At 41.4% G+C, this 13,048-nt stretch overlaps 1 protein-coding gene across 1 annotated transcript in view; it reads left to right on the top strand.

Annotated features, from left to right (window-relative positions):
• Positions 1-9,860, top strand: part of EXOC4 (exocyst complex component 4) — a 640,998-nt gene extending 631,138 nt beyond the window's left edge. Inside the window, exon 18 of the mRNA XM_039860921.1 lies at positions 8,317-9,860. Within this exon, the coding sequence (XP_039716855.1) occupies positions 8,317-8,554 (238 nt within the window). The 3' untranslated portion in view covers positions 8,555-9,860. The remainder of the gene's footprint in view (positions 1-8,316) is intronic.
• Positions 9,861-13,048: the final 3,188 nt, after the last annotated feature.

The raw sequence follows: 13,048 nt of genomic DNA, 5'->3' as shown, positions 1-13,048 counted from the left end.
GTAATCCATTGTCCTTAGCATTTGCTAGATGCTTTCTCTTCTGAATTTGTTGATTTGCAATACCCTTTGTTTGTTTTCAGCCTGTGTCTTATTACAGGTAGCCATTCAGAATAAATTCTTTTTGCTAGTAATATTTTTTAGAGGCACCGTATAAAATGGTTCATTGACATCTAAATATATCATCGGCCACAGTGGTCTTTTCATCCACCAAATTCACATGGCTACCCAAAGCTATCCATCACATTTGTCAGAGCGTTTGGGTCTTTAATTAAACCCTGCTGGATGTTGTACATATTTCCATTAGCTCCTTCTGATTTAGTCTATTATTTTTCTAATTGACATCCTGAGTCACATGTCCTTGAATCTCAGGTGCCTCATTTTGTAGCTTTGTTTTATTTAGGCTTTCTCTCTTTCATAAATAACGTTAGGGGTTTAGTAAATACACTAAGTATTTGCCATTGGGACCTACTGATTTGAATACATTCACACTTTTTAAATAATCTGCTGATTTCTTGATTTTTCTCCAAAACTGTTTTCCTTTATGGCCTTTCAGTCCTAAAAGATATGGTCTTTCGTCTCAGCAAAGTAGAGAAATGCCCTTTAATAATATCGAGAAATGTACTTGGGTTCCTAACTGGGACAGAAAGATCAGGAGTCCAGGTTTGACTGACTCAGCCAACTAATGACTGAAAGCAGTCTTTGCATCTTAAGCACCTGTAGGAGCAGTGATAATGGCTGGCAGCGAACTATCCATTCAGCCTCACCCAGTCCTTGGCTTAACACACTTGTGGGCTAGCTGGGTAGGGATAGAGTCAACGGCTAAAAAATAGAACTAACTGGCACCTATCAGAATCAGTCCATTATCTCGGCCTCATTGGCATAACGCTCTAATGGGCATGTTCTCCCATCAAAGCCATGCAGTCCATGTCTATCTATCTGACCTTTTCCCCATATACTTACAGGTAGAGAAGGATCCCCATACTGTAAGTGCAGAAACCCAACACCTGTTACTCTTCATTTCTCTATCCCATCACCACCTCTGGTTGTCACTGGAGCAGAAATCTTGGTTTCTGTACCTTGTCTAGGACCCTCCAACTCTTTCCTCCTTTCCCATGTACCAAGAGAGGGGAGCACTATGGGCAGGCAAGCAGGCTGGCTGGCAAGCCCCAGATTTGTCTTACTTTAAAACATTTGCCTAGCGCCTTAGATAACTTTGGTCTGGTCCTGGATTGGATTTTTTTTTTTTTAAGTGTAGATTTAAAAAAGCTTCTTGCAGCAAGGACTATACCTTTCTATGTTATATTAGCATTTAAGATGTTGTTAGAACTTCCTAAGCATTAGTAAAAATAATACTAGCTTGTCTTTTGAAAAAATTCTTTGCATTATTTAGTGAAAAGTTGATAGTTCCATTTCATTGCTTAAAACTGAAAAAGCCATAAGGCATCTGAATGATTTTTATTCAGCATATCTCAGCAGTTTGCCAGATTGTTAATCTGAGAAATATATAGTATAATAGATAATATCCAATATAACAGCCTTGTGCTAATTGGTAAACAGTATGTATCTTTGAGGCCACCAATGTTCATAATGCTATGTCCTTTTATTAACCTGTGCTATTAGATAATTTATTTTTTTAAATGGAAAGACTCTCTAAAGTGATATTCACAGTATAGCTTTCCTTAACCTGGACTCACCTTTTGATAATCAAAAGAACATTTACAGAATATGAGACAAATGCAGTTATGAAAGTAAAATGAAGGACCTAAATAAAAAATCACAGAACAAGAGGGTAATTCTATTCACTCTTTCATATTTCATTATTTGATAACATCAGAAGATGAATCCATCACAATTGCTTTGGCAAGTGCAAACAGAAATATGCCTGATCAATATTTATTAAAACCTTCAAAATGGGAGAAGGAGTTGAACAGACTTCCTAATGGACTGAATAATTATTCATACAGTTGGGGTTTGACCAAAGGCAGTGCCAGACCAAAGAGACACAGTTTTAATTGTGCTGAATTTAAAATGCAGATCTTCCTCTAGCCCTATTGTAGAAAACTTAATTTAAAAAAATTATCTGATGTAGCAGAGAGTGACATATGAATCCTTAAGTTGTTGAGAAGGAAATTTCAACCATGGATCTTTACAAATTTAGCATATGTTCCAAAGGTGGGGAGCCAGGTTTCTAGCTAAGGGAAGAAAAAAAAAATTTCTCCCGTTGGGAAGAGAGTCATCATCTCAAAAGGGATGAGTCTCGGAGGAATTCCTTGGTTTTCAGTGCTTGTATTTTTTAAAGAGAAATCAAGCAAGACTCTGGCTGCTGCTATCAAAAATATCAGGCTATGTTCCTAAGAGGAATGGACACAGGTGACTTTAACTGTTAACATCTTTCCAGGGGAGAGCTTAAGCGCCCCTACCCGCCATATTGCTTAAGCATGGGGATTATCAGAACTAGGCCAATAGGTAACTGCCATTTAAGCATAGTGCCACTGACAAAGGACAGTGGTGTGTGAGGGTGTCACTTTATATAAAGAAAACAACCAATCAAAGAAGCCCATGCACATCTTACAGCAATGCTCTCCCAGGCTCTCTTCTCAAATGATTTTCTGCTGCCACCAGCTGAAGGAATTAGAATTTCTGCTCTCTTTGCTAAAGCCCATACATCTCTGCTGGAATGTCCTGGTCAGAACAAAAACCTACTCAATCTGTGGTCAAGAGTGTTAAAAACTATCCCAATGTAAAATAGAAATCTAATTCTGCCCCTAACACTCTAAAAATTATTTAGCTTTTCTCTACCTTAGTTATCTCATTCCTGAAATGGAAATAATTTCAGCTATTTCAAAATAGAATTTTCAGTCGTGTTTGTAAGCTCTTTGAAGAGGAAGACAAATTAGAGCAATTATATTTTTTAATAAACTATTCTTTCAACACATGGGATTACCATCTATTTCATTGTTGGTCTGAAAAGTATAGCCAAACTAAGTTTACACTTGTTAAGAATATTTTAAAATCAATCACTAGTGCATCTTGCACCATTACCTTAGGGGAAATTAGCATTAGCTAATTCTGGTAGAAACCCATGATTTTAAAGGACCAAGAAGAAGATGCTATAAAGGTTTTAAGACCCCAAAATGCCAGTGTTTGAACAGCACCCACTATAATCTCTCTGTTTTTTCTATGGGAAGCAGAGACCAAAGAGCTGCCAGCATTTGCCCAAGGTCAGTCACACAGCTGGTTAGGGAGGAATGAAAGACTTAATCAGAGCCTGAGTTTAGTTGATCTCTCAAGTGTTTATTTACCGCTCTAAATCTTTCCACTGTAACTACCTCTCAATTATTTATTGAATGATTATCTAGTTTGTAGATTATTCAGTTCCTTTCTTTTGTCTCTTTCCATTTCCCAGCTTATTATCATAAATACCACTGAGTGAGCTAGAAAACAGGAGTTGAACATTTTACCTGACAATTTAGTGACTCATCTACTACTGGGTTTTTATTTAAGTGCTCCAAATGCTGCAGCTGTTGGCTAAAGAGTTTGGGGAGCTGGAGTCAAAACTAAGCTATATTCAGGTAAATTTTTCTTCCTTCGAAATTTACATTTAAGAAGTCAGCTTCAGAGCCTAATTCTCTTGTTGATATTAATACCGTCTTTATCTCAGGAAGGACTAGATGAGAAAGTCTTGATAATGAAATTACTTAATTATCTCCCTTCCTCAAGGAAGTAATGAATCAGAAGGGCAGCCAGCTTTTGGAAAGAAAAGGTCACCTTGTCCATTACCACCTTGGAGGGGCAAAAAGGGAGAAATAAAGAGAGGTGACAAAGTAAATGAAAAAGCCAAAAAGCTTTCATGTAACTCCCGAATGCTGAATTCACAACATGACTTCATTATTGGTTTAGAGCACTGAATTCCCAGATCAAATCCAGTGTTATTCAAATATAACTGCAAAGTATATAAATGAATTTTGTATTGCCATACTATTGGCTTGTTTCATTATAGCAGAAGGCAGAGAGCTGATTCAGTCTGTGAATTTTATTAAATTCATATTTCCTAAACCATGACTAAAAATGAATCAGCTATACAAGCATTCTTTGAAATTAGTACTTTAACTTTTTACATTTGTAGATATTTCTGTATTTTGGTGGCTATGGAGTGAGTCCAGAGTTCAATGTCCTTCATTTTGAGGCCTTAGACAAATCACTCAAACTCTCTAAAGCTCAGTTTGCTCATCTGTAAATCGTGGATGACTGCCATACCTACTTCAAAGGGTCGATTATGTTAATTCATCTAAAAGGTAAATGTTGTTATTAATATTAACATTTGCCAAAAAACACAAAGGCAGAGGGTGAGAGAAACCACAGGGAGAAACTCACAAAATGCTCCACCCATCAGGGCGACATGGAACTCTGGTTTCTGGAACAGGATATTTGGTCCAAGGCTAGCAATTGGCCTTTTAAAATTATTGCCATGAAGAGACCTGCTCCACAAGTCATGGGCTAGAAAAGGTCTAAATCAAATGTGTGTTCACTCACCCCACCCAGGCAGCTTAGTCAAGTGCCATCTGCTATAAAATGTGGTGCCCTGGAAGCCATGGCTGCTATTTTAATGCCTGTTGACAAAGACCAAGTTTTCCTGGGGCCTCGATAAGTGCTCTAAATTATTTATCTCACTTGGGTTACATGATTTCATTTCAGCATGTCAGTGTTCATCATGGAAGCTCACTCAAATTGTATAGTTTGGGGCATTTTCCTTAAGGCACCTCATAGCACCCTTTCTCCACTTCCAAGGGTAACTGTTGCTATGCTGATTTACTAGTCTTTGCGACTGGGTACTATTCTGAAAGATGAATGAATTTCATTCTGTCTTTAAATATTTATGTTTCTTTATGATCTAATATATCATCATGGTTATGGGGAATTTTTTCCCTAACTATAGAAAATACGCCATCAGTTACCTGTCAATTTTGTTTAATAACTCAGCTTTGCAATTCCGGGGCATCATTTATCCAGGCTCTTGAGGACTCTTTTCGTCTCTTAGTCTACTCCGGAGTGCCATTCTGGGATTTTTAAAGGTCTCCATTGCACAGAGAATAGTGAAACATTAAGGACTTAAGTGGCATGCCCTTTATCACTTATCACACCGGAGGATCCAGGACTAGAAATCCAGGCATCTTTGCTTTGTTGTTTGCTCCCGGCGTGGAACAACAGTCTCTGGAGAAAAAAACAGCCATTTACCTCTGGAAACAATTCATCAGATTTTTCAAGACAAATCAGTTTCATCTGGATTGATGGGTTCAATGTCACTCCTTAGATAAATGATGAAAATATCATCATCATAATACAAAGAAACCCAATTCTCTTGGTTTAATCTCATGGAGAAGCATCACAACCCACTTACTGCTTCAGTCTCTTTCCCTAATGCTTTTAGGTCCTTGGCTTAAGGAAATGGGAATGGTCTGTAACTCTTCTCACATCAGATTCAGGCTCAGAGTCCTAGCTGGTTCAGAACCTTTGGCGATCACGGTACCTGGAGATGGGGCCTCAGAAATCTGCACTTTTCCTAAGCATCTCAGGCACTCTACAGTTTGGGAACTACCAATCTTGACTTGTAGCTATCAGCTCTCTTCTAGCTTCGAAAGAAACCTGAGCCCCGAGTTCTCCCTCGTTCCATTTGGTAAATCTAGGCTTGACCATGGGTTCTTCTTGAGCAGTTTTTTTAGTTCTGTAAATGGACAGCTCTCTTGCTTCCCTGCGCATCTAAGGGAAATAGAATTAGATGATGTAAGGCCTCACTTCTCAAAACGGGAGGAAGCTGCGGTATGCCAGGGACACATGAAGCTCCAGGATAAATGTGATGCATCTCTCTACAAAGTGAGGCTTTTAAAAAAAAATAGTATTTTTAAATTACAACAGGTATATTGTGGTGGAGTAGGAGTTGTTCATGTGGATTTTATGCCAAACATGAAGTTTCAAAACACTTCCTGACTCTAGCTGATATTGGGCTCCCAGACCTCTGGAGGTTAGACTTCACACGACGCTTCTGTCAGAAGTGCTTCTGTCTACATTCAAGGTTAGCCTTGACTAGCGATCCCTACATATGTGGTTCCATTAGGTTAAACTGAACACTCATTTGAAAACTACAGAAAATGATCCCCAAGAGGATCCTCTATACAAGGATGTTGAACCACTTGCTGCCAGGAGTCACTCATAAACTTGCCAATCTAAGATGAATGCTTTCCATTGCTGACACCATTTAGGAAATGCCCACCAAAGAGTATTATTTCTCCTATTTAAAAAAAAAAAAAAAGTGTTAGAAAAAGAGGTTCAGCAGAGCAGGAAAAGAAGATCGCCATTGAAAAGACACCAGTGCTCTTCCTGGTCACGTTCCCATTGTAGCAGCAACTTATAAAACACTCCTGACATTGTGAAAGTCCCAGAATATATTCCTTACTTCGAGGATGCTTAGTTCTCCCATAGGATGTTCTTTTTTCAAGACGTTCCTGATGAAGGAGAAACAAATCCAAGGCCCCAAGTTCAATAGTGCAAAGTTTCTGAGCAAGTAATCCTGACAGATCTGCAACATCCCTTCACCCCCAGAGTTGCCTTGGCTCCCCTGCCTCGTTCTGCCCCTTCAATCCTGGTGGAGCTGCTTTCCCTGTCGGGGAGAGAAAAGGAGTCAAACTGCACCTGGGAAGGCTCCTCTGTCTTTCAGCTGACCAGCTGCCATAGCACTGCTGAACTATACCCCCTGGGTAACTGGTGGCTGTGCAAGTCGTAGCCTCAGAGTCCAGTAGACTCAGTGAGGGATGGGAGTGCATAACGTCGGTTTTAAGAATGGCAGGTGGCTCCCACCTTCACCTTCCCTCTGCCTTGAAGAGTCACCCTGACGCACATTTCTCTTACACGCCCTGCTCATCTCTCCACCACCCAGGCCAAGCCTGGCAGCCAGATGGCTCTCGAGTCCCCAGCTTTTTGCTAGAATTATAACCCGTGTCCTCCTGGACCGCTCTACGTACCGCTGTCACATTAATCCGCCAGAAGCACAACTTGGACTGCTGCCCCTGCTCTCAGCAGAACCTTGAGGGATGGAAGACGGAGGGCATTTCTTGGCTTAACTGGGCCTAACGTTCTTTACTGAGGTAACTAGCCGGATGTCAGACTCTCTCCCTTCTGGCTTTGACTGCCTTTTCCCACAACTTCTCGCCATTCAGCTGCACTCAGGATAACCGGAATATTCTTCCCTGCCTTTGCTCACGCTCTTCTCTTTTTCTTTAATCTAGAATTTCCTTCCCAAAAGCCCCGCCTGACAACATCCTACCCCATCTGGAGTCTTCCTTGATCCTTCACCCTTCCCTCAGCGTGGTGCGATTTCTCCTTCCTCATAACATTCATGCCTCACTCATGGCACTTGGACAGTCTTCTCACGAAAAAAGAGCATTGGACTTAGAGTCAGAAACCCGGGTTCATGTCCTGGCACCACCACTCACTCTCTTTGTGACTCTGGGCAAGTCTTCTAACCTCTCTGCTGTCAGTTTCCTTATCTGAGAAAAGGGAGTAATAGCTCACTGGGTACAGTGAGGGTGAATGACAGTACATGGAAATTAGCTTGTCAGCAGAAATGCAACCATGACTTCTCTGTTTTTCATTAGCTTTCCTACTTGCCTCTGAACTATTTGAGGAAAAAGGCTACGTCTTGCTCATCACTGTATACTGCTATTACTATTATTGCATTATCATTAATACATTATTATTATATTTCTAATAATAGTTAATGTTTATGTGTAATTGTTTAATTATATGTGTAATTGTTTTGGGCACCATTCTAAGTGCTTTAAATGGATTAATCCTTCCAATAACCTAAGAGGTAGGTACTACTATTATCTCACTTTATGAAGGAGAAAACCATGCATTTCACAGACTCTCCAATGAATGAATGAATGAATGAATGAATGAGAGATTGAATGAGACAAGAACCGTTGGCAATACCTGCCAGATGATTATTTTCTCTCTCTCGGTTCTGTACCCTTACTTCTCTTTCTTTGGCTCTCCTGAGGTAAATGTGAAATTAGGAGAAAGTCTTAAGTGAACTGAGATGGAAAGGTGAGGTCTCCGTTCATGTAAACTTATTCTCACACAGAGAGATCACGTCTGTCTTCTCCTGTGTTCATAAGGCCTAGAACAATGCCCAGTGATCAGCAAATGCTCATTGAATAATTAAACCGAGTAACTGATAAGCAGCATATTCATTACCACTAAAACCGCCCATACAAAGCCGACAGTGGAGGTGGTGAGCCGTGTTCTGTCTTGCTGTCTCAGGCAGTATTACGAGATGCTGTACAACACGGCCGATGAGCTCCTGAACCTGGTGGTGGACCAGGGTGTGAAGTACACCGAGCTGGAGTACATCCATGCCCTGACCTTGCTACACCGCAGCCAGACAGGGGTGGGAGACCAGACCACCCAGAACACGAGGCTGCAGCGGCTCAAGGAGATCATCTGCGAGCAGGCGGCCATCAAGCAAGCCACGAAGGATAAGAAGATAACCACGGTTTAACCGGTTGCACTACTTGGGGTCGGGGTGGGGAATGGTCATTTTTTTTCCTTAGTCATACTTACCGCTTTCTTTGGTCTGTCATGTGGTATATTCTGAGCTGACATTGTAGTTTTCTCTACACTGATGCTTTAGTGGAAAGGGGTAAGGATTCTTTTTCTCTTTAGTTTTGGCTTTTTATATAAACTCTGAAGGGAGTTTACAATACAGAATATTTTGATTTAACATCTACTTTAATGCAGTGAATTCCAAAGGGACTAGGATGAGACAGGGAAGAAGGCTGTATCAAAGTGGACTCTGAAGAAAATGGATGCACAAATTACTAGTACCCAACAGTCTTTGAAAAGTAGACTGCTACCCAAGTTTCAGTCCCTTCCTAAAATTGTTTAATGGGGTTCTACTTCATAAAGAGTAGGATTTTCTTCTCTCTTGACCGTGTTAATTTAGGATTCAATGAAATAAGTATATGTGCATTGCTTTGTCTCTATTGCGAAGATCAAATCAAAGCCTTCTTAACTGGCTGAAGTTTTCAACAAATTTCCCTAACCAAAACAGAATTTCTTCGAGGCTATGGAAGAAAAGTTCTTTTATGTCAATCCGTGGGAGAGTTTGGGTTTTTTTGGGTTTTTTGTTCATTTGTTTTTTCTTTTTGTTTTTTTTTTTTTATGCAATAGATCGTACATAGATTATAAGTCGGTATATTGCCTTTTCATTTTTATTTCTGCTGTGTCAAAACCAAGACCTGTCAAATCGATGGAAAAAAAAAGGAAGAATGAGAAGTGATTCAATCATCTTCTTGATTTTGCCCCTCAACTTTCCAAGAGAAAATAATGGTTAGAGAACTTTGCATCTCACTTGTAACATTGTCCGAATGTAAGTGATTCTCATTTGTTCTCCTTATGAGCCCCTATGTTTTTCTCACCTTAGAAAGTAGCCCAGGTCTGCTCAGCTGAGTGCAAGGAAGATGGGACATCTGTGACATTCCTCCACCGTGCGCCCACCAGCTGAGTCCGTTCCTGAAATGCTTTTGGGTACTGTGAGCCCTCACTGCTCCTGATACGCTGGGCCTCACCACTGTCCCCAAGTCTCCGAGTGCTCTTGCTACTCATGGTTAATATGTCACAGAAGAAAGCAATGCGCTGACTGGGGAGCCATCTTGAAAACACATGGAAAGGAGAGGAGGAAGGACTCTGACCACACACAGTCCTTCTTCACACTCGAATGGTCCAGAATTTTACACCTATTTGTACAACTTTGGTCTTGGTGAGAAAAATAGAAAATTAAAAAAAAATATGTTGGAGAAGCTTAAGTGTTGTGTATTGTTTTTCTTGTATTCCTTATTCAGCAAATAGTCCCTGAGGGCCTGATGTGCGCCAGATGCCGGTAGGTGTGTGGCTGATATTAGATGATGAGGACACTCTTATTATCTGTAATAGGACAGAATAGGGGACCAGCCTGAGTTACCACAGCCCATACCCTTGAGACAGTGAGTTATAAGAAATCTGTAGGGGGGGCCCTCCGCCTGCTCAGTGACTTCATTCACAGGAGCCCCAGTCCTTCTCCAGGACCTCATTCTTGCCTGAATGTTTTCTCAGCCTGACAGTCATTAATTTATGTTTCAAATAGCTTGAGAAGAAAAATTCAAATACAGCCAAGTTGAATTGGTAACCCACCCTGATAATTCTTACTGTCAGGTCATATCCGAGAATGTCGTAGCACTAACGCATTCATTCAATGAGTCAAAAAGGTATAATTGCCTGTCACAGCTCAGGTGATACGGGATTCATGCAATGGCAAGCCGAAGAGACAGTCCCTTGTAACATGGAGCTTATACTTTCACTCTGATAAAGAGTCATACAACTGCCACTTTGATAACGTCCTCCCCAGAGGCCCTATTTCTCCCTCAATCCACCAAAGCTATCCTTCCATTTAGGAAGACATCTTACAGGATTGAGGATCGAAATCTTCATCCCAACCCCGTGCTGCTCTCTTCCTCCTAGAAGCTTCGAACTGCGTCTCACTATTTGCTGTCCCCTCCGTGGCTAGCCCAGAGCCCGGAAGTTCACCACTGATGAGAAAAATAGATTCCCGCCTCACAGGCTCCGGATGGGCCGAGACCACTGCCTTCAGGATTCTTGCTCTGAGGCATAGCGACGAGGGCACGCAAATTTCATAGTAAAGAATAGAGGGTGACAGGACTCAGACAAACCCAAGCTACACTCACTCCGCTGAGAGCAGATGTGAGAAGCCCAGCAAAATGTCTGGCCTAGCAGGACATGAACAAAAGGAGCATTCTGGTCAACAAGATTTTGCTTGAGAAGCAAAGTACGTGTGGAAATACACACATCTGAGAGCAGTTGTCTTAAGGTGTCAGGGATGTAAAACAAATTGGGCATAATTTGGAGGGAGTGTAATGAGGTACCAAGAAAAGAAAACAAAGAATGACTGGGCTCAGCCAAGGTCCTGACTCCATCCTAATTAAGCACAGTTGTCATAAGAAGTACATAATTAATAAACGCGTGACCAGATGTGAAATGCAGTGGAGTCTTTTCCTGAAATGGAAGTCGTAATGAATGTACACAGCTGGAAGTAGTCGTCCTAATTTGGCGGAGGCAGAAGGCCTGCCTGGAATTTTGAAGAGGTGTAGTAAGAGGCACGCCACAGGTTTACACCTGAAAACAACAAATCCTGTTCCAGCTGGGCTGGGATGTAATGAGATATAGCTAATTATCAAGAATGTAATGAGATGCCAAAGCCACTGGAATTGAGCTGGAAATGTCTTTAAAGTGAACTAAGATGTAAACAGCAGAAGAGAATTTCTGCTAACGGGGCTAGGTGTGAGTGTGATGAAATGTGCGTGGTTTGAGAAGCTACTTTAACATACCTGGGTCAAAGACTGATGTCTAATCTGAAACGTTGCCAGGAACATTCACATACCTGGAGCAGGAGTCCCTGGGAACTGAGAATGCAGTGACCTGTAAAAGCTGCACATGTATTTTGTAATTGTATATATGTATGCTCACGCAACTGAAAAGAAAAATAAGAAGGCTGGATGCTGTCAAGCGAAGGTAGTTTCCATTATACTCCATCCCATTTAGAATGTGGCCTTGGGTTCCTGCTGACTTTGCAGAGATTCCCCACGAGGAGAAAACTTTGCAATCTACTCATCCCAAATTTATTTAATTCCCTACCAGACTGAGTTTTCTTTCACAAGAATTTGCTTTCTGTGAAAGATCAGGAAAACATTAGTACCCATTTTTTTTTGTTATTGTTTTTACTTTATGATTGCTATTCCATTCTTTTGAGCATATATTTATGAAGCATTTATGTCAGATGCTGTGCTAAAATGCTTCACTACATTACTCCACTTAATCCTCACCATAATCCTACAAGATCTTACCGTCCCTACTTTATGGAGGAAACTAAGGCTCATCCAGACAGATGCCAGCACCAGAGTTCATGCTCAGAGCCCCTCTATTCTCTATTCTGAGCCAAACTTCCTCATTCCGTGTGGCAAAGTGAGGGGACCTCACATGCTATATTTGAGCTCCAAGTAACATTCTCTGGCAATCTAACACCCCACTCTGGTTTTTGAATCTGGTGTACGTTGGCTCAAAATATCACCTCAGCCTTTTACGAGTGGTTTGCTATTGTACGGATCATTAAATTCTCGATACCTCAGTTTTTTTATCTGCGAAATGGAATAATATTAATAGCTTCTATTCAACAATGTTGCTGCATAAAATGAAAGAGGTGTTGAGTGCCTGGCACATAATAAATGTTACGTATACATTATAATATTCTGGTTCCTCGAGCCTGCTTCCTTTTTAGCTATTAATGGGTCTGCATCTCTGCCCACCAATGTACCGTGTACATCCCATTAAACTCTGAGGGCTCCAGTACCCTGTAAGGGCCAGGCCTCGGCACACGCAGTGGCCTTCTGCTGGATTTGAGGCTGCTATTATGCTTCCCGCTTATGCTGAGGAGTGTCAGGTCATGGAAGTCTGAGACATTCACAAAGCGCTCTATGAAACAGGTAAGAAGAATGTCACTTTTTTTTTTCCCCCTAAATCTAGCTCTGAGCTCCTACTTACCATTCTCAGCAAAAGTCCAACCTAAGTCATTTTTTTGGTTTCCGGTTTCCCTTCCTTTGAGTCGTACCAGCATTCTGCTGCTGAAGCGGGTCAGGAAAATGGGTTGAAGATAATATCATCAATGTGTCCTGATCATGTCGTCACAGATGCCCACTGTTCTCAGAGACTGCAACTCCGGATCCAGAGGTCCTCTCTAGTGTCGCCAGGCTTCATTCGAGGGCCTCCAGGTACAGCGTCCAGCTCCACAGGTATCCCTCAAAGTCACCCCACCCGAGGTCCTGTCCCTTGGGAGGCACCATGGAATCCACAACCTGTCTCTTCTCAACTTTGGGGATCCAACGTTCTCCCCTCTTTCCTCCAAAGCCAGAGTTCCTCTCCCTTCTGCCACTGGGACATTCCAGGG

This window comes from Pteropus medius, unplaced genomic scaffold, assembly GCF_902729225.1.
Source record: "Pteropus medius unplaced genomic scaffold, Ma_sr-lr_union100, whole genome shotgun sequence".
NCBI lineage: Eukaryota > Metazoa > Chordata > Mammalia > Chiroptera > Pteropodidae > Pteropus > Pteropus medius.
This window is presented reverse-complemented; position numbering and strand designations above follow the sequence as displayed.